The sequence below is a fragment of the Geotrypetes seraphini genome, chromosome 1, assembly GCF_902459505.1.
Source record: "Geotrypetes seraphini chromosome 1, aGeoSer1.1, whole genome shotgun sequence".
NCBI classification, from domain to species: Eukaryota; Metazoa; Chordata; class Amphibia; order Gymnophiona; family Dermophiidae; genus Geotrypetes; species Geotrypetes seraphini.
The window spans coordinates 68,731,325-68,758,065 of record NC_047084.1 but is presented as its reverse complement, the minus strand read 5'-3'; the positions used below and the strand labels follow the sequence as shown (position 1 = coordinate 68,758,065).

The window sequence follows — 26,741 nt, the reverse complement described above, 5'->3', positions numbered from 1 at the left end:
TGAGTCCCACTGCAGCTCCTTGTGACTGGGGGCAAGTCACTTAACACTTCATTACCCCAGGTACAAAATAAGTAGCTGTCTAAAATAAACCACTTTGATTGTATAAACCAGTGGTTCCCAACCCTATCTTGGAGGACTACCAGGCCATTTGGGTTTTTGGTATAGCCCTATTGAATATGCATGAGAGAGATTTGCATATAATGAAGGTGACAGGCATGCAAATCTGCTCCATGCATATTCACTAGGGCTATCCCAAAAACCCAACTGGCCTGGTTGTCCTCCAGGACAGAGTTGGGAAACCACTGGTGTAAACCACACAGAAAAAGTGGTATATTAAGTCCCTTCCCTCTGAATTCAGTGATTAAAAAAAAAAAAACTGCAGAAGCTGCTTTTGGATTTAATGAACTGTTAAATTACATCATTTTTGTCTTGTCTGCTTTTGATGTGGCAAAAAGAGTCTTGTCTGTTGATCAGACTCCTGCCATGTGCCCAGCTGCTCAGGCATCTTAACTGTTACTTGAACAGATTCATCCATTGTAGCTGGCATTAAGAAATATTTCCAACATTTAATAGACACTTCCCTAGCAACAGCAGCAGATGAATCCAGAGACCAATGGGATAGCTCACATCTACCAGCAGGCGGAGATAGAGAAACTGATTAACAGGTGGTCATATTGGCTGGCACTCCTCCTGTTTATCTAGTATTCTCTATCTCCCAGCAGGAAAAAGTCGCTATTCAACTAGCTCCTGAATTCTGGCTGTGGCTGGAACTTTATTTTCTCCTGTTGAGGTTTCTCTTCAGTGAGACTGCCATTCTGTTTCTCCTGTTGAGGTTTCTCTTCAGTGAGACTGCCATTTTGTTTCTCCTGTTGAGATTTTCTCTTCAGTGAGCTGGCAATGCTATTTCTCCTGTTGAGATTTTTCTCTTCAGTGAGACAGGGGTGTCCGGCTGAACGGTGCCGGCATTAGAGGTTACACTTGGGCCCCCCCTTGTCCCTGCCTCACCCTCCCTCCATTGCTAGAGGGTCTGACTGGGTCTCAATTTTTTTCTTCTTTCCCTTCTCTGTGTAAAAAAAAAAAAAAAAAAGAGACCACAGTTGTTACATTCTGCCATGCTTTTGCTGCAAACTGGCTTCAACCAGCCCTAACAACTAGCTTGTGAGTATGTCTGGCTTTTACAGTTGTTTGAACCTCAGGTTCTGTTTGGGAGTCTTAGTACTGTGGGTTCGGTCATCGTACATTTGAGGCATGGATATTTTATTGAGGCTAAGTTTTATGACTAGAAATCCGTGGAGGGAGCCGGGACTTCCCGCCCTTTGCATGCACGCGCTTGGTTTCCTTGTTGGTTACAGTGCGGCAGTAGCGGTGCGATTTCTTGCTCACACTTGTTCTCATTGTTGGGTTTCAGTGCAGCAGTAGTCCTGTTTATTCTGAGGCTCTCTTTCATCGGTGTTTGTCACGGCCATGTGCAGCTGATTGTGCAGGTGCCGGTTTATAGCAGCATGAGATGGGACATGTTTTTTCCGGCGCTGTGGGACGTTCTTCTGGTTATTCCCTGAGTCTGATTTTATTTCTATGCAAGCCGCGGCAGGGTAAATTTTGCAGGGCTTGAATCCAACTATGTTTCTAGGAGCGTTGATGCAGCGGCCACGTGTCAGTGAGAACCCGGCGTGCGCTTGGGTCTCTGGCGATGGCGGGAGAGCTGCAGCGTTCCGGTAGTTTGTTTCCAGCTGACTTTGGTCAGGGTATGCCGGGGCTTCTCTCCTTTCCAGATCAGACAAGTTGTATGTGTGTCACCAGCTTTGGGAAAAGCTTGGGCAACTTTATATGTCTATGTCTGTGTTCCTGCTGTACTCCCTTGAAGGAAGCTGCTTGTTTAATCGGACTCTGGGGTTAGCACTCAAGGGGTTTACCAGAGAGACTCTGCCCTGTGCTAGGTCACCCAGTCTCGGTTTGTCTCCGGACTGGGGCGACATACGGCAACTCACGGCACGGTGAGATCAGCAGTAAGATGGTGCCCTGTATTTCACACATTGTCTTTCTTGGGGTCCCTGCAGATTGAGCCTTTGTCTGTTAGTAACTGTCCCTATTTGGGCCTCTGTGCTGAGCTGCATGTGTCTAGTAGTAGCACAGGATATATATGCCTAAAGGTAGTACAAACAGTTTCCAAGTTCGGACTGTGTCTATGGGCATAATGACACTGCGCATCTTCCTGCGGCCAGGACTCTCTTTCTCTATTTCTGAGGGGGCCTGGACTTCAGATTTCCATGCTTATCACGCTGGTTTCTCCTGTCACCATTTTCTCATGGCACATGCTAGACGGGCCCCCCAACCAGACAGGAAAGGCTGTACAGCTCCTTTTAACCAGGAACCAGTTACCTATTCTATCAAACCCGCGGAGGATCACGCGCTATGTGGCTGTTAGCCTCATCCCTGAAGCTCTCATTAGCGATGTGAGCTTTGTCTGATACCTGTAAGGATGCTGTTGTTTTCCACGGGGCGGTAGATGCAGCATCTTGATTGAGTCTAGTACGTATTCACTTTAAAGGACATACGTATTTTGCTCATGTTTTCATGGTTCCAGTATATTCCTCTTTACATTGTGAAACTTAATTTTTCCTAGGAGAATCTTCTTGCAGATCCTACAGTCTCATCCTGCCATTCCCTGACTTTCTGCACTTCATTCTGAGGGGATCTTGACTTCTTCCAATGACTCTTCAGGCTTTCTGATGAGGGAGAAGACGCTATAATGTCAGGTCAGGGGGCTGTGAAGATTTATCAGGATGCTTGCATCTTTGCATCCTCCTCAGGTTTCCAGTTCGTTCTTGGATTCTCTATGTTTTGTGTTTCCCTTTTCAGTGTTACTGGTCCTTAGGACAGTTCTTGTGGTTCTTCGGGAACTAAGGGACGTTGTTCCACTTACTGCATGGTGCCCGAGACGGGGGCATTGGGCAGGCTGGATCCCATTCTACTGAATTAGTTTCTCAGGGTTACACATTTCTGCAGAAAAACTGGGAGAATATTTACATTTTCACTATGGACTCCGAATCTGCACTAGAGATGCTTGCCTCTCTTGGAGCAGCACTTTCGGTTTTGGCACATGCCATTTCGCCTACTGAAGGCTTCATGAACATTTTAGAAAATATGGGCAGTGGTACCGCTTTGGCGCTACCAGGCGATTCACTTAATTTCTTCTTGACTGACTGCTTGATTCGGACGTCTTCTAGTCGGGCCATTTGACTGACACGAAAAGGGTGGTTTCTTTTCCTCAGTTCTTTGGACGTGAATCTTCAAATTGGCACAGCGCTCTTTTCTCATGTACTATTTATAGGTATATTGGGGAGATGTTTTTATTCATATAGGAGAGAAATGTGTTTCTTTCCAGAGACTAGAGCGATGGGTCACAGTCTCAGGTTTGCATTCGTCTTTGGTTACCATGACCAAGAGTATGGGATTCTGTATAGGTTCTAGGATCCATGTTGCTGACTCCACTGAGAACTTAGGCTTGATTTCCCATTATATCACTACAGCAGTCGTTTTTGTTCTGGTGGTTCCCGGTATCTCAGGCTCCAATTATTTGGTAGGCTCCTCAAGCATCGCTCTGTATGATTTGGTGGCTCAGCGAGATTTCTTTTTTCAAAGGTATGCCTCGGTCTTTGCTGGACTAGCTCATGGCCACCAATAATCCCGGGCTGTCGGATGGGGGGCTCGGTGCCTTCCATCCTCAGCTCTAGGAGTCTGGTCTTAAGAAGCGACTCAGTACTTGTTCATTCTTCTACTCTGGAGCATGGTCAGGCTACCGTTTCTGGAGCTTTAGACCAATCTTCCAGAATGATGCTGAAGGTCTTTTCAGTCAGTATTATGATCGGGATATTTCTCTACAGCCTGGGCAGTAGGTGATGTGCTCAGTTGGCAGGTAAAGTTGTGGTTCTACTTCAATGGGTGGACCCTCATCTTCCTCTTCTGTTGGCAGATCTTTTTATGGGTCAGGAAAAGAGTTTGGATAGACTTTCTCTCCATGAAATCTGTGCATGGCCCATTTATTGTATGTTACAGTGTACAGCGCTGTGTACGCACTAGAAAGTGTAAATGTTAGTACTAATGAAATCTTCTACATCCTGGATATTGAGAATTTTGGCTCAGGCGTTCCAGCTCTTTTTATGGAAGTAAGATCTCCTGGAACTAGACCTCATGGCCTCGTCTCAAAATTCTAAGCTTCCTAGCTTCTTCAGCGGGCGCAGGGAGTGGGAGTCAGAGGGGGTAGCAGCGTGGCTTCTTTCTCGCCTCCTGGTTTTTCTTTTTTCAGTGTTTTCCCCTGGCTGATGATGGCTTGGATTTGCCATCTCAAGCTCGCTTTCAAGGCACAGTTTTTGTAGAATCTCTGGATTTACTGCACCATCCTTGCTATGGGGATCTGATGAGTCTTTCGGCTGCCGGACTGTTGAGTTTCCTGGTATCTCTGGATTTGCTCATCTAGGGTCCGATCAACATGGATATTCGTACTACTTTGGTATTGCGACCTAGCTTTTGAAAAGTCATGGCTGACATGTAAGGGTTATGCGAAGCAGGTTGTTTCTTCTCTTATCCAGGCGATACAGACGTCTTCACCTATGGCTTCTGCTTCCTTTTGGAGGTTTTTCCTTTCTTGGATACTTACCAACATTTGCACCCTTCCAGAGTTCTTTTTTGGCACAAGTGTATTGCCAAGGGCTTAGCGTTCAATTCCTTCAGCTTCAAGTGCCATTCTTAGCTTGTTACAAGGTATATTGCTCTTCAATTACTTCTCAGCTTCATGTAGTTCAGTTCCTAAACGGAGTACAGTATATTCGTACACCTCTTAGAAAGCCCTGTCCAGAGTACAGTCTTAAGGTACTTCTTCACAGTTTACCGAAGGCTTTATTTCATCCTTGTCTTTTGAGACTCTAAAGGGCTGTGCCGTTGAATACCGGGTTTCTTGTGGCCATGGCTTTTGCTCGGCGGTTTTCTGAGTTGCAGGCCTTGTGTGGCGGGGATTCCTATTTCTGATTTACAAAATCTGGGATGTCAGTTTAGATGGTACCACAATTTCGATGTCATCCTTTCTTTTATGACACTCTCACTTTTCCTTCCTTCTTCCTGGGAGGAGAAATGGGGAGACGTGCTTTTATTCACTGCATTTTTTAATTTTTTTTTTTTTTGAAAGTGCGTAGCGTTCTCCTCGAGCTAGGTTTCTAACGACTTTTAGTTGTTTAGATCACCTTTTTGTATTCTTCACGGGACGCCTCAAACGCATGGTGGCGTTCATATCCTCCATCGCTCGATGGTCCAGGAGGACATTCTTTACGCTTGCTTGATGGCAGGGAAGCGGTTGGTGAAGGAACCTCATGACCATTTTGCCAGAACGATGGCTACTTCCTGGACTCAGTCCAGAGGTTTTTTCCTTGGAGGAGTTTTGTCTCGTGGCTACTTGGTCTTTCGAGAGTGCTTTCTCTCAGCATTACTGGTTGGATGTGGGGGTGCATGCGGTAGATACGTTTAGTGCTTCGGTTGTTGCGGAGGCGGCGTTTGCTTCCCACCCAGATTGAGGATTGCTTTGCTACATCCCATTGGTCTCTGGATTCATCTGCTGCTGTTGCTAAGGAAGGAAAAATTATGTTCTTACCTGTTAATTTTCTTTCCTTTACACGCAGCAGATGAATCCAGAGCCCCACCCTTTCTGGATATTGTCTGTCGGGGTTTTTTTTCCTTTCAAACTTTCGAAGTTTGTTATTATTGATGGTTGTATTCTGTATTATTGCCTTTTGAGATTTGTTATGGGAAAGAAGTTTTTTACATGCTGTGCCTATTGATGGTTATGGATGCTTGGACAAGGAGCTATACTGGAGATAAAGGAGGCAGTGTTCTCCCCAGCGCTTTTCAGCCGGGCGCTCTGCCCAGCAAATTTACATTACCGCCCGGCTGTCATCTGCCGAAATCTGCTGCCATCACTGCTTAACGCGAGCCTGAAGAGCCGTCGAAAGACTCCCGCCAGACTTTAAACAAAACAAAACCCAGCAAGCGACTCGAACCCGGCTTCCCTCCGAAACCGGAAGTTACGTCGGGTGGGGGGTAGGTAAGAGAAGCCGGCACGGGCCATTAGAACCCTGGACCAAGCGCGAGATAGGCCAGCCACGGAGGGAAGCTTACTTGTTCTTGCTTACTTCGGGCCTTTCTCGCTGCCGGGTCCTGCCTACTTTCTGTTTCCGCGAAGGCAGGACCCGGCAACGAGATAGGCCCGAAGTAAGCAAGAGCAGCAAGTTGTAAGCTTCCCTCTGTTGCTGACGTTTGGGAGATAGGTCAGCGACGAAGGGAAACTTGCAACTTGCCTTTGTTTGTAGCGAATCTGCCGGGTGTGTGAGACGGGGGGGAGTGAATGGGAGGAGAAATGCTGCTATACCCAATTAGAGGGGGAGGGGGAAGAGAAATGCTGGTGCTTCTGCTGTACCCAATTGGGGGGGAGGGTTAAGAGAAATGCTGCTACTGTACCCAATAGGGGGAGGGGGAAGAGTCATGCTCCTGCACCTAATTAGGGGGGAGGGTGAAGAGAAATGCTGCTTCTGCTGTACCAAATTGGGGGGAGGAAAGAGAAATGCTGATGATACTGCTGTACCCAATGGGGGGAGGGGAAGAGAAATGCTGCTGCACCCAATTGGGGGGAGAGAGGAAAGGAGGGAGAAGGAAGATCAGGAAAAGCAGGAAAGAGATGCAAAGACCATGGGAGGGAGGGAAAGGAGATACCATACCATGGAGTGGAAGAGAGAGATGTCAGGGCATATGGGGGGGGGGAAGCAGGACCGGATTAAAGGATAGGCCCAGTAGGCAAAGGCCAAGGGCCTGAAATGGTCAGGGGGGGCCCGCCAGTGCTGTGCTTTGGGGCCTCACCGTTGCTGGATTCGCTGGCAGCAGCAGCAGCCTCATCATCATCCCGGGCGCCCCCCCAAAACCCGATCCGACCCTCCTATCTTTCCCTCCTTCCCTCATCGGTGACGTGCCAGAGGGAATCATGGCAGGAGAAAGCCCTGAAGCAGTCTGTTTAGAGTCGAGCAGGGCTGTTTAGAGTCTCATGATGGTAGGGAGGGAGAGATAGGGTCGTGGGGGGGGGGAGAGTAGCAGTTTGCCCCGGGTGCTCGGCCTGGCGTCATGAACTTCTTCGGCTAGCAACAGCATTTGCAATTCATTGCTGTTGCCAGCTTCAGGCCTTCTTCTCTGCCGGGTCCTGCCTACTTCTGTTTCTATGAAGGCAGGACCCGAAAGAGAAGAAGGCCCGAAGTTGGCAACAGCAGCGAATTGTGAATGCTGCTGCCTGAAGAAGTTCATGACGCCAGGCCTTGGGTGACAGAAGGAGGAAAGGGAGCAGAGGGGGAGAGACTTGCTGCACCCAACTGGAGGGAGAAAGAAGATGAGGGAGGGAATGAAACGAGATGCCAGGGATTGGAGGGAAGAAGGAAAGTATGCCAGACCAAGGGAAAAGGAAGGGGGAAAGGAAGGAGAAGATGTCAGAGCATGGAGGGGGAGGGAGCGATGGAAGAAAAGGAAAGACGTGAGATGCCAGAGAATCAGAGAAGGGAAGATACCAGACTGTGGGGTGTGAATGAAAGAAAGGAGAAGAGAGAGATGCCAGAGCATAGGGGACAGGGTGTTGACAGAGAGAGAAAAATGGAGAGGTGGCAGAGCTGAAATCAATCATGTACATAGGAGAAGAGAAGGGGCACAGGATAGACAGTTTATTGAAGGAGCATAAAAAGAGGGAAGATGCCATATGGAACGGGGAGAGGGTGGACAGTGGATGGAAGGGGCTGATGCTGCATGGAAGACAGAGCGGACAGATGCTGGCTAGAAAGAAGAGTGAAGACAAGAAGATTAAAGCAGAAATGACAAAAGGTAGAAAAATTTTTTTTGTTGCTTTACGTAGAATCAAATAATATTGTATCTATTGATTAAAGTTTATAAATAGGAAATATAAATAAGGCAGTTTTTTGGGGACTAAACCCCTTTCCTCAGGTCAGGTCAGGACAGGATACCATAACAGCAGGGGTGCCCAAATGGTCGAGCGCGATCGACCAGTAGATTGCAAAGGCAATGTGAGTCAATCGCGTTGCCTTGGCAATCTTTTTTTTCCTGCCTCCCTGAGCCAGGCCAGGCGCGTACAAGCGCCGGACTCACAAGACTTCACCTCCGACGTCAATTCTGATGTCAGAGAGGAAGTTCTGGGCCAGCCAATCGCTGCCTGGCTGGCCTGGAGCTTCCTCTCCAACGTAAGAATTGACATCAGAGGTGAAGTCTTGTGAGTCCGGCGCTTGTACATTCCTGGTCTGGCTCGTGGAAGCAGGGAAAAATCGGCATTAGGGGGTAAGGAAAGAATCGGGGAAGTTGAGAAATTGGCGCGATGGCTTGGGGTCAGGGGGAGAGAGAAAAAAAGCGAGACAGAAAGAAAAGGGGAGGGGCAGAAAGAAAAAAATATTGGATTTATAGTCAGAAGAAGGAAGTGCAAACAGAGACTCAAGAAATCACCAGACAAAAAGGAAAACTGATTTTATTTTCAGTTTAGTGATCAAAATGTGTCTGTTTTAAGAATTTATATCTGCTGTCTATATTTTGCACTTTGGCCCCCTTTTACTAAACCGTAATAGCGGTTTTTAGCGCAGGGAGCCTATGAGCATCGAGAGCAGCGCAGGGCATTCAGTGCATCTCCCTGCTCTAAAAACCAGTATTGCGATTTAGTAAAAAGGGAGGGGGTATATTTGTCTATTTTTGTATAGTTGTTCCTGAGGTGACATTGCATAGAATCGTCTGCCTTGACCTCTTTGAAAACCCGCGGAATATAAATGATAATTAACATTTTATCTGCTTTGTGTTTTTTAAAATTTTTTATTGTTGGTAGATCATTTTGACTTGGTCATTTTAAAAGTAGCTCGCAAGCCCAAAAAGTGTGAGCACCCCTGCTGTAGAGCCATTTCATGTATGACTGGATGAGCTATATTTATCTGTTTTTTTAGTTGTTTAAATTCATGCAGAAATAAATGGTTAGATTGAACCTAATGACTTCATTAATGCCTTTCCCTTTTTTAAACCTCTATACCATTTGAAAGAGGGCAAATACATCTTAAATTTAGTAAAAATATTCTGGCACAAGTGTCAAACCTTAAAAAAGGAAGTCATATTGAGCATTGGAAAATAATAATAATAATTAACTAATAAAAATAGTATACATTTAGGGCTCCTTTTACTAAGTTACGATTGTGGTATTAGTGTGTGCTTAGCGCGCGGAGGAATTGCCATGTGTGCTAGATGGTAACGCCAACATTGAGTTGGCGCTAGTTTTCCCACGTAGCGGAGGGGTTTGAGCGCGCTAAAAATGCTAGCGCACCTTAGTAAAAGAGGGGGTTAATTTTCCCCACCACCAAATTTCCTCATCCCGCCCCACCCGGCTGGAAAATATTTCTGGGGAGAACACTGAGGAGGAGTGCCAGCCAATAGGACCACCTGTTAATCAGTTTCTCTATCTCCGCCTGCTGGTAGTTGTGTGCTATCCCATTGGTCTCTGGATTCATCTGCTGTGTCTAAAGGAAAGAAAATTAACAGATAAGAACATAATTTTTCCATCTGCCTCTCCTCCCCTTTCTTTCCTGCTGTGGGTTTTTTTCTCTCCTTCTTCATCCCCTTGGCCCAGAATCTCTTTCTCTTTCACTCCCTCCTTCCAAGTGTGAGCCGGGAACACGTGAGATCACATGGTCCAGCAACCCCCTCCCGCCCGATCGGAGCGTTCTGTCATCACCCTCCCTCCACCTCACCTTAGATGCCGAGTTTGCCGACTTTAATTCTCTTTCTCCCAGCCGCACGCTTTCAAAAAGCCGCGCATGTGTGGCTGCTCGGGTTGTTCAATCTTCTCCTCTGACGCAACCGGAAACAGGAAGTAGCAGCAGAATAACTCGAGCAGCTGCGCTTGCACGTCTTTTTCAAAATGTGCAGCTGGGAGAAAAAGAATTAAAGTCCACAAACTCGGAGTCGGCATCTAAGGTGAGGTGGAGGGAGGGAGATAGCGGAACACTGTGATCGGGCAGGAGGGGGCTGCTGGACCACGCAATCCGTGATCGCCTCACTGCGGAGAGAAAACCATTCACCGCTTCACGGGGCGGTAATTGGCATTGTCCCCGTCTCCGCAGCAACTACTATTTCTTTTTTTTTTTTTTTTTTTAATATATTTTATTGAGCAAATCAAGAAAAAACACAGAACACAACAAAAGGCAGCCGTGCCAAAAGAGCAATAATACACCACGGCAAACCCTAAGTACAAGGCATGAACAAAGAATACAACAGTCACACAGTGCCATAAAGAATCAAGTGCTGAGAAATGATTTTACAAATATCACCCCAAAGATACCCAACCTCCCCACCCAGCCCCCCCTTCCCACGTGGATGTGCACAACAAGAAGAAAGATGTCAGAGAAACACAGGTATGGAAAACACAGGTATGTATATGTATGAGTGAGTGAGGAAACAAGCAACAAGCGCCAGAGAGCAGAAAAGAAAGAGGTGCGGTTCCCCATATCCTATGAGTTAAGCAGTAAACTCCTAGAACGATGCGGTAAAGCCGTCCAATAAGCCTCCCAAATCTCCTGAAAATGATCCCAACTACGGGGAACACTACCGGACACAGCCCGGCGCTCCAGCAAGGCCAATTCAAAGAGTGAACGTTGCCATTGTACCACCGTTGGGATAGCCTGCTCCCGCCAGCACACCAAAATCGCCCGTTTGGCCAGTAAGAAGGCTTTCTGCACAAACAAACGGTGCCCTCCGGACATAGATCCCATCCCATCCAAAACATAAAAAAGAACAATCAAAGGAGAACAAGCTGGCAAATTCGGCACGAAAGAGCGAAGATAAGACCAAACCCGAGACCAGAACCGCTGTATACGGGAGCAGGTCCAAAACATATGCCCCAACGTGCTCCAGGAGAGGCACATTTAGGGCAAGTATCCCTATCAGCGAAACCCGCTCGAAAGGCTCGGACTGGTGAAATGAAAGCTCTATGCAAGAACTTATATTCCTGCTCCCGATGAATCATACTCCAAGAAACAGCCGCAATGCTGCCAAAACCATGGGAAAGCACATCCGGCGAGATGTCACTCTGTAAGTCCTGGCTCCAAGCGCGTGCCAAGTGACCAGTCTGAGTATCAGGACACAAGGTCAGTAAGGTCGAGATATAATAGCTCAGCTTAGGGGCCACCAGTTCCCATAAAGCCAGACACCTATCCAAGCGATCAGCACTGTGAGCTGACACCCCCAATGCGTCTAGGCCAGAGATATAATGACGCACCTGAAAGTACCCGAACATATCAACAATGTCGAGGTCGTATAAGGACTGAAGTTCCGAGGGGGTAAGCAGGTGCCCCCGCTCATGTAGAAGGTCCCCCACTCTTTTAATGCCCTGGGAATGCCAAATACTAAAAGTGCGAATCTCCGAACCCGGAGTAAAGTCCAGATTTCCTACCAAGGGAAGAAACGGTGTCTCACTAAAGTTCAAAGAAAACTTCCTACACAAGAGTTTCCAGCCCCAGCGCATATAGGCCCAGACAACATGAGTCCATATAGGCAGGGGCAAGCGGATAGAAGGAGCATGAAGAACATACAACCCCGCCACTGGTCCCAACAAATCCTTTTCTAGTGGATAATTTAGGGCAACCGAACTTTCAAGACACCAATCACGGAGAACCCTCAGCCCACAGGCCAAATTATAGAGCTGAAGGTCAAGCAGACCAAATCCACCCATAGAGAGAGGTAACATTAACACATGAAGTGGTAGGCGAGGCCTTCAGCCACCCCACAGAAAGATCCACAACGCTTTATATAAAACATCCAAATCCCTACGTTTCAGCCATAAGTGTAAGTCTGTAGAAGATATAACCATCGAGGCACCAGCATCATATGATACAAATAGATACGCCCAGACAAAAGAGAGGGAGTGCACCCCAGAGACGTAGGAGTTCAACCGTTTTTTTAATTAAGGGCCCCACATTAGCCTCATACAACTGATTCAGAGCGGACGGTACATAGAACCCTAAATATTTAACCTGGAGAGGTGTCGCTCTCAGTGGGAAAAGAGGCCACACCACAGCAATATCAAGATGTAAAGCCATAGCCTCCGATTTAGAGACATTAAGCTTCAATCCAGAGAGCTCCCCAAAACTTATGAAAGAGATCCAATAAAGGACCTAGAGCCTTCTTCGGGTCCGTAAGAATAACCATAATGTCGTCAGCAAAAGCCATGCAGCGGATCGACGAGCCGCTCACCTCCACCCCTGAGAGATCCGGATTATGCCGAAGCCGGATCAATAAAGGCTCCAAAAACAAGATGTATAAAAGTGGGGACAACGGGCAACCCTGCTTAGTCCCCCTCTCCAGTTGAAATACTGAGGAGGGACAGCCATTAACTAGCACCGCTACCGCCGGGTTGGAATACAAGGTTCGTAAGGCCTGCAGGAAGAACCCCGAGATCCCATATCTAGCCAATAACGGAAAAAGAAAGGCCCATTTGACCCGATCAAATGCCTTCTCCGAGTCAAAACTAATGACCAGAGAAGGAATTCGATGGTAGTCACAATGTGCCATAGCCAACAAAAGTTTGCGTACATTATGACCCGCCTGCCTGCCCGGCACAAAACCGACCTGATCCTCCTGTATCAAGGTGGGCAAATAAGGAGCCAGGCGGTCCGCTAACAATTTGGCCAGTATTTTAAAGTCCACATTAATAAGGGAAATAGGGCGGTAGGATTCAACCAGGCTATGGTCCTTTCCCGGCTTAGGCAGAACTGTAATAAGAGCCTGATTTGCCAGCTTGGGAAAGGAGCCATATTCAATGGCCTGATTAAAATAGCGACAAAGCGGGCCCACAATGGAGCCACTAAGAAGCCTGAAAAATTCACCACTGAACCCATCAGGTCCCGGAGATTTACCCAGGGGAAGCCTCTTCACAACACCTAGAACCTCTTCCCGAGAAATAGGGAGGTTCAAAACCTCACTAGCGGCATCCGGCAAGATGGGTAATGCCAGAGAGTCAAGGAAGTCCTCAATCAACTGAGCCTTATCCACGACCTCTGCCGTGTAAAGTGTTTGGTAATATTGAACAAAAAGGGCCTCCAGCTGCGATTGCTGAGTCACAAGCTATCCCGGAGCAGAGCGCAGTGAAGAGATCAAAGTAGGACCTTTCCACCCCTTAGTCAAATTGCCAAGCATTCGACCAGGCCTATTACCAAACTTATGAAATTTATATTTGGAATAAAATAAAGAATTACGCGTCCGCTCATGCAATAAGGTATTGAAAGCCGTCTGGGCAGTATAAAAGTCATGCCGATGTTGTGTGGTGGGAGAACGAATAAACAACTGATGGCTGAGTGGTACCGAAGAAAACGAAAGCGGTACCGGTGCCTTCCTTGGACATCCGTATTGCAGCTATACTGCAGGTCCAACTCAAGGAGCAGTTATAACAACTCCTTCCTGCCCTCTTGACACCGAACCTTCCAGTGCCTGTTCGGTCTGAGCCTTGGGTGCCGATTGTTACTCAGCATATATTATCGGCGTCGACGTTTCCGGCATCGGTCCATTCGGCTTTCTCGGTGTCCATGCCGATATTGTTGGCGGAACCCAAAGCCTCGCACCATACTGTTCAGTCGGTCTCCGATCCGGTACCGTTTTTGGAGCCGACTCAACGCCATGCTTCCCATACTTCACCGGGTACCGCATCGATGTGGTCGGGCAAGTCGGTGCAGAAGTCCCTTTATGGTGACACCTCGACTCCGGTTTCTCAAGGTCGCTTACCACCAATGCGAGACCCTGATCTTTGGGACAATTCTGAAGAACCTCTGGGTTCCGACGATGAGGTTTCTTCTGATGCCGATGATCCATCTGTCCAGGAGTCTGGCAGTAAGCCTGAACAGACTACGTTTTCCAAATTCTTAAAGGAAATGTCAGAGACACTGTCTATCCCATTAGAGTCTGACTCTAAGAAGTCCAAGGCATTCCTCGATGCCCTGGACTTCGAACAACTCCCTAAAGAGTTTCTAAAGTTACCCCTTCATGACATTCTGAGGGAAACTTTTTATAAAAATCTTGAAACTCCCTTAACTATTCCTGGAGCTTCCCGTAAGCTTGACACCCTGTATAAAGTAATTCCTATCACAGGGTTTGACAAGCCCCAGCTCCCTCACGAGTCCTTCCTCGTGGAGTCTACTCTGAAGAAAGCTGCGGGAACTAGTGTGTGTGCCTCTGTCCCTCCTGGCAGAGAGGGTAAGGCTATGGATCGATTTGGCAAGCATCTATATCAGAATGCCATGCTGGCCAATCGTTCGGGTAACTATGCCTTCCATTTTTCTTTCTACCTGAAGCATTTGATTCAGCAGGTTTCTACACTACAACGGTATCTCCCTGAATGTAAAGTTCCTTTGTTTCAGCAATACACTTCTAGTTTATTCCAACTGTGGAAATTTCTGGTCCACTCGATCTATGACACCTTCAAGTTGACTTCCAGGGCCAGTGCAATGGCTGTCGCCATGAGACGTTTAGCCTGGCTTTGTGTCTCCGAACTCAATGTCAATCACCAGGACCGCCTAGCAAATGCACCTTGCCTCAGTGATGAATTATTTGGCGAATCTCTAGATACCACCACTCAGAAATTATTGGCTCACGAGACCAGGTGGGATACTTTATTGAAGAACAAAAAGAAACCTCTACCTACTCGCCCTTTTCGACAGCAGTCTTCCTTCAAAGACATTATACTGCTCGTCCACTTCAGCCTCCTCAAAACCAACCTCGTAGGCCACATCAGCAGCAGCAGCGACAGGTTCATCCACAACAGCAGCAACCAGTGAAAACCACTGCTACGCCTAAAGCTGCTCAGCCATTTTGACATGCTTCTTCAGGACATAGCCAGTCTCCCTCTTTCATCTCCTCTACCTCAACCTATAGGGGGATGTCTTCAGTTTTTTCTCAACCGCTGGGAACTCATCACTTCAGACCAGTGGGTTCTCTCCATCCTTCGCCACGGTTACTCTCTAAATTTTCAGACTCTTCCTCTAAAAGAGTCTGCTTTGAACACCTCTCAGTCCTCCCTACTCTTTCAGGAGGTACAATCCCTTCTTCTTCTGAACGCCATAGAGGAAGTTCCTCTAGATCAGAGGGGGCAAGGATTTTACTCCCGGTACTTTCTGGTTCCCAAAAAGACCGGAGATCTCAGGCCCATCTTAGATCTCAGGGACCTCAACAAATGTTTGGTCAAGGAGAAATTCAAAATGCTCTCCCTTGCTACACTTTATCCCCTCCTCACTCAGGGCGACTGGCTTTGCTCCCTAGATCTCAAAGAGGCTTATATACACATTCCTATCCATCTGACGTCCAGGCGGTATCTCAGATTTCTCATCCATCACCGTCATTACCAATACAAAGTGCTACCCTTCGGCCTCGCCTCGTCTCCCAGGGTATTCACCAAGTGTCTTATAGTGGTGGCTGCCTTTCTGAGAACTCATAGTCTCCAGGTTTTTCCTTATCTGGATGACTGGTTGATCAGAGCTCCTTCATCTCAACAAGTGGCTCAAGCCACGAACCATACCATCTCTTTTCTTCACCTTCTGGGGTTCGAAATCAATTACCCGAAGCCGCATCTCATTCCCACTCAACGACTTCAGTTCATTGGAGCAATTCTGGACACCAATCTCATGAGAGCGTTTCTTCCCTCCGACCGTCTTCAGACCCTGCTCCAACTCTGTCATCACGTGCTCCTTCACTCCACTATTTCTTCCAGACAAATGATGGTTCTCTTGGGACACATGGCTTCCACAGTTCATGTTACCCCCCTCGCCCGTCTTCACCTACGTACTCCTCAGTGGACCCTGGCCACTCAATGGTCACAGGCGACAGATCCATGTTCACGACACATATCTGTGACATCGTCTCTTCGGCAGTCTCTGCACTGGTGGTTGAACTCCTCCAATCTTTCCAGAGGTTTTCTCTTCCATCTGCCCCCTCATCACATGATCATCACCACAGATGCTTCCCCGTATGCCTGGGGAGCATACCTGGACCACCTACAAACTCAGGGTCTTTTTTACGGTCCAGGAGCGTCAACATCACATCAACTTCCTGGAACTCAGAGCGATGTTTTATGCTCTCAAGGCGTTTCAACATCTTCTCTATCCCCAGGTTCTTCTTCTGTGCACAGACAACCAAGTCGCAATGTACTACATCAACAAGCAGGGTGGGACCGGCTCTCTTCAAGTTTCAAGTTTATTAAAATATTTATTTGACCGCTTAATCTAATTTCTAAGCGGTTAACATAATAAAATTACATAAAAACAAGTTAAACAGTTACATTGAGACGTATATTAAAACAGGGAAAACAAGTGACTTGCACAGACATACGGGAACAAAGGGACGGATGGGGAAGAACTACAATTGATATAGGATAGGCAAAACATAAATGGCTAAAACAATAGGTTAGGTAAAAAATTACTAATAAAAATTAAGATTTAATTATAAACTTAGCCCTTAAAAGGGCATTTTAACCAAAAGCGTCTCGGAATAAAAATGTCTTTAATCCTGTTTTAAATTGTTTTATATCTGATTTGTTACGAAGATATATATAGGCAATAAATTCCAGAGAGAAGGAGCAGTAACAGCAAAATTGTTGTGCGTAGAGTATTAATTGATTTTAAAGAAGGTATAACTAAAAGATTTTGAGAAGTTGAGCGGAGGGATTTTGACGTAACATACGGGATTAAAAGGCTATTAATAAAATCAGGTTGGTTATTCAGTCTGGTTGTAAATGTTAAAAGTGAAATTTTATAGTTAATCCTATGTTCGATTGGCAACCAATGGGCGTTGATTAGGAGAGGGGAGACGTGATCATATTTCTTTGCCCCGCTAATGATCTTAATAGCGGTATTTTGGACGATCTGTAGTCGTCTGATCTCCTTTTTTGTAATGCCCTTATTAAGGGCATTACAGTAATCTAAGCATGAAATTACCAATGAGTGAATTAAAGTTTTTAATGCGGCAGGTTCCAGTAACTTAGAAAGAGAACGAATCATTCTCAATCGATAGAAACATTTCTGGACGACTGCGCTGATATGAGAATGAAACAAAAATTTACTGTCAAGGGTAACGCCCAAAAGCTTTAAAGTTGGAACAGTTTTGATAGGGGAGGATTCAAATTTCAAGGTAGCTTGAAGTGTTCTACTTTCTTTTAACGGAAAGATCATTAGTTTAGATTTATTAATGTTAAGTGAAAGTTTGTTAACATCCAACCAAGATTTAATTTTTTCTAATTTGTGATTAATGAGGGCTGCTTCTTCCTTATTATTTAAATTGATGGAATGAAGAAGTTGGACATCGTCCGCGTAAGCAAATGTGGTGAAACCGATGGATTGTCAGACAGTCAAGAGAGGCGCCAAAAAAATGTTAAAAAGTAGAGGAGATAGTATAGAGCCTTGCGGGATACCATGTTTACATGAGAAGGACTCAGATGAAGTATTATTGAAGACTACTTTAAAAGATCTATCTTTAAAGTAGGATATAAACCATTCCGAGACCTGGTCTGAGATACTGATTTCCTGAAGCCTTGTTAAAAGTAAACAGTGATCAATGGTGTCAAATGCTGAGGAAAGGTCCAAAGAGAAGAGTAAAACAGATTGATGATGGTCGAGAAAGTAGAGTATTTTGGTGGTAAGCCTAGAAGGGAATATTCTCAACGAAATCAGAAAGTTGTTGGAAAACGATTTTTTCTGTGAGTTTGGCCATAAATGGTATATTTGCTATGGGGCGATAATTGGAAGGATCTTGCGTACTAACAGTTTTATCTTTTATGTCAGGAGGCTCAAAGGATTTGGTCTTGGGCGACATCTCGCAGTCTGTTCCTGAGAGCTGTCTATATTCAAGGCAAACAGAATTCATTAGCAGACAACCTCAGCCGAATTCTTCAAACTCACAAGTGGACACTCGATCCTGTCACTCTTCAGTCCATCTTTGCTCAATGGGGTACTCCTCAGGTGGACCTCTTTGCGGCTCCTCACAACCATCAACTGCCCCAGTTTTGTTCCAGACTCTACTCCCCTCATCGTCTGGCAGCAGATGCGTTCCTCCTCGATTGGACGGATCGGTTTCTTTATGCCTTTCCTCCTCTACCTCTCATGTTGAGGACTCTATTCAAGCTCCGGAGGGAGCAGGCCACCATGATTCTCATTCCTCCCCGGTGGCCCAGACAACATTGGTTCTCCCTTCTTCTTCAACTCAGTTCCAGGGAGCCCATTCTTCTACCAGTGTTTCTTACTCTGCTTATTCAGCGTCAGCAATCCCTTCTAAATCCCAACCTGCCATCTCTACACCTGACAGCTTGGTTTCTCTCGGGCTGAGTTCATCTCAAACTATTCTTTCTCAGCCTGTTCGTCATATTCTTGATGCCTCCAGGAAGCCGGCCACTCTCCAATGTTATCAACAGAAGTGGACTCGATTCTCTTCCTGGTGTCTGCTTCATCATCATAATCCAACTTCGGTTGAACAGGTTGAACAGGTGTTGGACTATTTGTTCTCTTTATCTGACTCTGGTCTTAAGTCTACCTCCATCAGGGTCCACCTCAGTGCCATTACTGAGCCCGTTCACGGAAAACCTCTCATTGCTCTTCCTTTGGTTTCCAGATTCATGTGGGGTCTTTTCAATGTGAAACCACCTCTTAAAGCCTCCTCCCGTTATCTGGGACCTTAATGTGGTTCTCTTTTCTCTCATGAAGCCTCCATTTGAACCCTTGGCCAGAGCTCATTTCAAATTTCTCACTTGGAAAGTGGTTTTCCTTATTGCTCTCTCCTCTGCCAGAAGGGTCAGTGAGTTACATGCACTAGTGGCAGGACCCACCTTTCACGGTTTTTCATCATGACAAGGTGGTTCTACATACTCATCCAAAGTTCCTCCCTAAAGTTGTCTCTGACTTTCACCTTAACCAATCCATCGTCTTACCTGTATTCTTTCCTAAACCTCATTCTCATCCCGGAGAACAGGCTTTGCATACTTTGGACTGTAAACGTGCTTTGGCTTACTATTTAGAGCGCACCAAGCCTCACAGAGCATCTCCTCAACTTTTTCTATCTTTTGATCCCAATAAGTTGGGTCATCTTGTTTCTAAATGAACGCTTTCAAATTGGCTTGCTGCCTGCATCTCGTTCTGTTACGCTCAGACCAGACTGACACTGGAAGGTTCTGTCATGGCCCATAAGGTTAGAGCTATGGTAGCGTCTGTAGTTTTCCTCAGATCTACACCTATTGAGGAAATCTGCAAGGCTGCTACTTGGTCCTCAATTCATACTTTCACTTCTCATTGTTGTCTGGATACATTCTCCAGACGGGATGGACACTTCGGCCAGTCGGTTTTACAAAATTTATTTTCCTAATGGCCAACCTTCCCTCCATCCCTCTTTTTGTTAGCTTGGAGGTCACCCATCAGTTAAGAATATGCTGCCTGCTTGTCCTGGGATAAAGCACAGTTACTTACCGTAACAGGTATTATCCAGGGACAGCAGGCAGATATTCTTACGTCTCTCTCTCCTCCCCGGGTTGGCTTCTTAGCTGGCTTACCTTAACTGGGGACCACGTGCCTCCATCGGGCAGGAAAGCACTCGCGCATGCGCGGTGCGGCCTAACTAGAACTTTTCTAAGTTCTTAGAGTGCAATCACTCTAAAATTGTCCGTACAGGGGCTCAGTTAAGAATATCTGCCTGCTGTCCCTGGATAACACCTGTTACGGTAAGTAACTGTGCTATATGTATACTTTGGAGGATATATGATAGAAACTTTTAATTACCTATGTGGTGTAAATGTGCACGAGACAAGTCTCTTTCATTTGAAAGGAAGCTCTGGAATGAGAGGACATAGGATGAAGTTAAGAGGTGATAGGCTCAGGAGTAATCTAAGGAAATTCTTTTTTACGGAAAGATGGTAGATATGTGGAATAGTCTCCTGATAGAGGTGGTGGAGACTAGTGCTGCCCGATTCAGGAAAAAATTTTTTGATTTGATTTGGTTTAGTCTACTGAATTGGTTTTTCGATTCGATTCGATTTTCCTGCCCAATTATTGGGTGTTTTTTTTCAAACATCCTGTTGGGTTTATTTTATAGCCTCTTTACCCCGTTTGCCTTCTCCTAACCACACTGGCGTTGTGGTGTAAACAAAATAAACAAACAAAAAACACTTTTCCTCTCTCTCTTAAATCCTAGCCCATGTTTGCGGTCTAACACCAGCTCTGGCAGGATATACGTTTCAAATCTGACATATTGTAATCACAAAATGGAAAATATAATTAGTTTTTCTACCTTTTGTTGTCTGGTCATTATTCAAATTTTGTTGGTCCCAGGCTCTGGTTGTCTTTGATAACTTGCCTGCCAGGGTCTCCTTCTTTCTTCTTTCTCTGTTCTAACCATCAATCTGCCATCTCTATCCTCCCCTTCCGTTTCCCTTCCCTCCCTGGAGGTCTGGCATCTTTCTTTTTTTTTTCGTCTCCATCCACAGATCCACCTTTTCTTAACTACCCTTTCATCCAGCATCTCTCCCTCCTTCCCACCACCCCAGGGTCTTCCATCTCTCCATTTCTTTTCACAACTACCCTCCTATCCAGTATCTCTATCCCCCTCCACACCATCCCTTGTGTCCAACTTCTCCCCCTTTCTGTTCCTTCCCTCCCTAAATCCCATTGTCCATCAACTCTCTCCCTCACCTCTATTTTTAGACCCATTATTTCTCCCCCCCCAAGTCCGGCATATGGACGTCTCTTTGAACCCCCTTCCAGTGTTCTCCCCAGCGCTTTTCAGCCGGGCGCTCCGCCCAGCAAATTTAGATTACCGCCCGGCTGTCATCTGCCGAATCCTGCTACCACCACTGCTTAACGCACAGCCTGAAGAGCCGCCGAAAGACTCCCGCCGGACTTTAAACAAAACAAATCCCAGCAAGCGACTCAAACCCGGCTTCCCTCCGAAACTGGAAGTTACGTCGGGGGGTGGGGGGTGGGGGGAGGGTAGGGAAGAGAAGCCGGCGCGGACCATTACAGCCCTGGAGCATATGGGAGATAGGCCAGCCACGGAGGGAAGCTTACTTGCTCTTGCTTACTTCAGGCCTTTCTCGCTGCCGGGTCCTGCCTACTTTCTGTTTCCGCGAAGGCAGGACCCGGCAGCGAGAAAGGCCTGAAGTAAGCAAGAGCAGCAAGTTGTAAGCTTCCCTCTGTTGCTGACCTTTGGGAGATAGGTCAGCGACGAAGGGAAACTTGCAACTTGCCTTTGTCTGTAGCGAATCTGCCAGGTGTGTGAGACGGGGGGAGGGTGAATGGGAGGAGAAATGCTGCTGTACCCAATTAGAGGGGGAGGAGGAAGATAAATGCTGTTGCTTCTGCTGTACCCAATTGGGGTGGGGGGTTAAGAGAAATGCTGCTGCTGCTGTACCCAATAGGGGGAGGGGGAAGAGTCATGCTGCTGCACCCAATTAGGTGGGAGGGTGAAGAGAAATGCTGCTTCTGCTGTACCAAATTGGGGGGAGGAAAGAGAAATGCTGATGATACTGCTGTACCCAATGGGGGGAGGGGAAGAGAAATGCTGCTGCACCCAACTGGGGAGAGAGATGGAAGGAGGGAGAAGGAAGATCAGGAAAAGGAGGAAAGAGATGCAAAGACCATGGGAGGGAGGAAAAGGAGATACCATACCATGGAGTGGAAGAGAGAGATGTCAGGGCATATGGGGGGGAAGCAGGGCCAGATTAAAGGATAGGCCCAAGCCTAGGGCCTAAAATGGTCAGGGGGGCCCGCCAGTGCTGTGCTTTGGGGCCTCACCCTTGCTGGATTCGCTGGCAGCAGCAGCAGCCTCATCATCATCCTGGGCGCCCCCCCCAACCCGATCCGACCCTCCTATCTCTCCCTCCTTCCCTCATCAGTGACGTGCCAGAGGGAATCACGGCAGGAGAAAGCCCTGAAGCACCCTGCTTAGAGTAGAGCAGTGCTGTTTAGAGTCTCGTGATGGGAGGGAGAGAAAGGAGGGTCGTGGGGGGTGGGGAGAGTAGCAATCTGCCCCGGGTGCTCGGCCGGGCATCATGAACTTCTTCGGCTAGTAACAGCATTTACAATCCACTGCTGTTGCCAGCTTCAAGCCTTCCTCTCTGCTGGGTCCTGCCTACTTCTGTTTCTATGAAGGCAGGACCCAACAGAGAAGAAGGCCCGAAGCTGGCAACAGCAGCGAATTGTGAATGCTGCTGCCTGAAGAAGTTCATGACGCCAGGCCTTGGGTGACAGAAGGAGGAAAGGGAGCAGAGGGGGAGAGACTTGCTGCACCCAACTGGAGGGAGAAAGAAGATAAGGGAGGGAATGAAACGAGATGCCAGGGATTGGAGGGAAGAAGGAAAGTATGCCAGACCAAGGGGAAAGGAAAGAGAAGATGTCAGAGCATGGAGGGGGAGGGAGAGATGGAAGAAAAGGAAATAAGTGAGATGCCAGAGAATCAGGGAAGGGAAGATACCAGACTGTGGGGTGCGAAGGAAAGAAAGGAGAAGAGAGAGTTGCTAGAGCATAGGGGACGGGGTGCTGACAGAGAGAGAAAAATGGAGTGATGGCAGAGCTGAAATCAGTCATGTACAAAGGAGAAGAGAAGGGGCACAGGATAGACAGTTTATTGAAGGAGCATAAAAAGAGGAAGATGCCATATGGAATGGGGAGAGGGCGGACAGTGGATGGAAGGGGCTGATGCTGCATGGAAAACAGAGCGGACAGATGCTGGCTAGAAAGAAGAGTGAAGACAAGATGATTAAAGCAGAAACGACTAAAGGTAGAAAAAAGTGTTTTTGTTGCTTTATGTAGAATCAAGTAGTATTGTATCTATTGATTAAAGTTTATAAATAGAAAATGGAAATAAGGCAGTGTTTTGGGGACTAAACCCCTTTCCTCAGGTCAGGACAGGATACCATAACAGCAGGGGTGCCCAAATGATCGAGCACGATCGACCAGTAGATCGCAAAGGCAATGTGAGTTGATCGCGTTGCCTTGGCAATCTTTTTCTTCCTGCCTCCCTGAGCCAGGCCAGGCGCGTACAAGCGCCGGACTCACAAGACTTCACCTCCGACGTCAATTCTGATGTCAGAGAGGTAGTTCTGGGCCAGCCAATCGCTGCCTGACTGGCCTGGAACTTCTTCTCCGACGTAAGAATTGATATCAGGTGAAGTCTTGTGAGTCCGGCGCTTGTACATTCCTGGTCTGGCTCTTGCAAGCAGGGAGAAATCGGCATGGTGGCTTAGGGGTTAGGGAAAGACTCGGGGAAGTGGAAAAATTGGCAGGATGGCTTGCGCGTGCAGGGGGAGAGAGAAAGAAAGAGAGACAGAAAGAAAAGGGGAGGGGCAGAACGAAAAAAATATTGGATTTATAGTCAGAAGAAGGAAGTGCAAACAGAGACTCATGAAATCACCAGACAAAAAGGTAGGAAAAATGATTTTATTTTCAGTTTAGTGATCAAAATGTGTCTGTTTTTAAGAATTTATATCTGCTGTCTATATTTTGCATTATGGCCCCCTTTTACTAAACCGCAATAGCGGTTTTTAGCACAGGGAGTATGAGCATCGAGAGCAGCGCAGGGCATTCAGTGCATCTCCCTGCTCTAAAAACCAGTATTGCGATTTAGTAAAAAGGGAGGGAGTATATTTGTCTATTTTTGTATAGTTGTTCCTGAGGTGACATTGCATAGAATCGAATGCCTTGACCTCTTTGAAAGCCTGCGTAATATAAATGATAATTAACATTTTCTCTGCATACAGTGTGCTTTGTGTTTTTTTTTTAAATTTTATTGTTGGTAGATCATTTTGACTTGGTCATTTTAAAAGTAGCTCACAAGCCCAAAAAGTGTGGGCACCCCTGCTATAGAGCCATTTCTTGTATGACTGGATGAGCTATATTTATCTTTTTTTTTAGTTGTTTAAATTCATGCAGAAATAAATGGCTGGTTTGAACCTAATGACTTCATTAATGCCTTTCCCTTTTTTAAACCTCTATACCATTTGAAAGAGGGCAAATACTTCTTAAATTTAGTAAAAATAATCTGGCACAAGTGTCAAACCTTAAAAAAGGAAGTCATATTGAGCATTGGAAAATAATAATAATTAACTAATAAAAATAGTATACATTTAGGGCTCCTTTTACTAAGTTACGATAGTGGTTTTAGTGTGCGCTTAGCGCGTGGAGGAATTGAGCATTGAGTTGGCGCTAGTTTTCCCACATAGCGCAATGGTTTGCGCGAGCTAAAAATGCTAGCGCACCTTAGTAAAAGAGGGGGTTAATTTTCCCCACCACCAAATTTCCCCATCTCGCCCCACCCGGCTACTTTTTCATGTCATCCGGCTGGAAAAAATTTCTGGGGAGAACACTGCCCCCTTCCTTCCCTCCGTGTACTTCTACACCAGAGCCCCCCTCCCCTGAAGGTCTGTCCCCCCTGAAAGCCTATGCCACCATCCCTAGCCTGTCCCTCCTTTGAAATCTGTCCCCCCCTTTTGAGACCTGTAAGGACTGCCTGTCCCCCCCCCTTAAAGGCCTGCCTGTCCCCCCCTTTGAAGGCCTGTCCTCTCCTTTAAAGGCCTGTCCCCCCCCATGACCTGTCCCCCCCTTAAAAGCCTGTCTGTCCCCCCCTTAAAGGCCTGTCTGTCTCCCCATTAAAAGCTTGTCCCCCATCCCTGGCCTGTCCCCTCCCTTAAAGGTCTGCACCCTCCCTTAAAGGCCTGTTCCCCCCTTGAAGGACTGCACCCGTCCCCCTCGGGAAGGCCTCCGTGTTCCCTCTGGCCTCCCTGCAGCGTTTACCTTATAGCTGCAGCCTGCAGCGAAGATCGCGGTTACAGCGTCTTTGTAAACTTGCTTTTAGTTGTTTCCTCTGCCCCGATCCTGCCTCTGATGTCAGAGGAGGGGCGGGACCGCAGCAGAGGAAACAGCAGAAACCAAGTTTAGAAAGACGCTGTAACCGCGATCTTCGCTGCAGGCTGCAGCTATAAGGTAAACGCTGCGGGGAGGCCAGAGGGAACACGGATGCCTTCCACGGGGGAGGGGAGGGGGAGATGCGATGCGATGTGCAGTCCTTCGGGGAGGCCAGGGGGGAAGCTGACAGCAGCACTTCCCGACTGACCCTCCCTCCTGCCCTCTAAAGCAGATGCGGCAGCGGCTAGCCAGCAAGACCAGCGATGCCGCTCCTGCTTTAGGGGGCAAGGGGGGAGGGTCCGAATCGTAAAGCCGATTTTTTTTAAAAATTCGAATCGCGAATCGGGCAGCACTAGTGGAGACAGACTGTGTCTGAATTCAAGAAAGCGTGGGATCTCTTAGGGAGAGGAGGAGATAGTGGATGCTGTGGATGGGCAGACTGGATGGCCTTTATCTTCCATCATATTTCTATGTTTCTATAAAAAACTATTCTGATAAATAAGTTCCAAGTTATTTTATTATCTCTTTCAGAATTGTGCATTAAGCTGCTAGTGTGAATGGTGAAATTGATTTGAGTATTGTTCTTTTTTTATTCACAGCATATAGGAGATGGGAAGTAACAGCAGTTGGCACCCGCATTAAATATCCTTCTGGAAGGCACCATCCGAGAACTTCAGGATGAATGGGGATATGCCTCATGTTCCCATCACTACGCTTGCAGGAATTGCTAGTCTCACGGACTGTAAGTAAATGCTTTTTATACAAAACATTTTTTTGTGCTGCATAATATGATGTTACCATGATATTTTCTTTATAATACGATGGTTCAGTTTTCATTTTCCTTATAATACTGTAGTATTAGAAATATGGCTAAAAAAGGTTTTTCTCTGAAGACCAAATCCAATTTGTTTCTCTCTGCTTAGCACCTTCAGAAAAAAAGAAATGTGCAGGTCGTGTGATAAGATATAACTGAATCTATTGAAAATATTTAACATTGGAGAACAATACTTAGAGGAAACTATCCTAGGGTTTTGGAAAAAAATTAGAAAAGTTAGGTATAAATCAAATTTTTTTTAAAGAAGTGGGTAAATGATATTTTATATAACCAAAAAATCTTCTATACAGGAATGAGAAAGAAAATCAAATCCAACTCCTATAACTTTCTCACTGGTATTCAAGAAATAATTTACTTATGCCACAATTTCATTTAAAGTTTCTTGCACATCAGTTCTTATGATAATAAATAAGGGGGGGAGAACCTCAGAACCCCGTGCGTAATGATGCCAATTACTGCATTAGAAAGGGAAAAGATCTTCACTGGCTCTTGACCCCCCTCCCTTGACCTACAGCAGACACAGTAAATGTTTCAAAATGGTGTCGGAAAAATCAAAACTACTTAGCTTGTAGGTAGAATGTTCAATGATGTTGAAAATGTATTTTTGTCTCTGCCAGTCCTAGCCGACGGAAGTTAGGCTAGCTACCGTTTCGCTAGACAAGCTGCATCAGGGCTCTGGACAGCATCTGAAAAAAGATCAACAAATAAGTTAGCAGATATTTTATCCCAGGACAAGCAGGAAGCATATTCTCACATCCACAGAGCCCAGTATGGACAGTGCAAAAGTGTACTGTCTTTAAACTTTTCAAAGCCTAGAGACTGCCTGTACCACACATGCATTGGTGCCTTCCTGCCTGAGGTTGTCAAACTACTATCTTCGGCCTTCCCGCTTATATTTTTCTACATTGATCTTTCACTTAATATTTTCTTTT

The 26,741-nt window shown here is 46.4% G+C and overlaps 1 protein-coding gene across 1 annotated transcript in view; it reads left to right on the top strand.

The window, feature by feature from the left end:
- NIPBL (NIPBL cohesin loading factor) overlaps positions 1-26,741 on the top strand; it is a 1,354,860-nt gene that overhangs the window by 70,163 nt on the left and 1,257,956 nt on the right. Inside the window, 1 exon segment of the mRNA XM_033932779.1 lies at positions 25,574-25,716. Coding sequence (XP_033788670.1) covers positions 25,653-25,716 — 64 coding nt within the window. The 5' untranslated portion in view covers positions 25,574-25,652.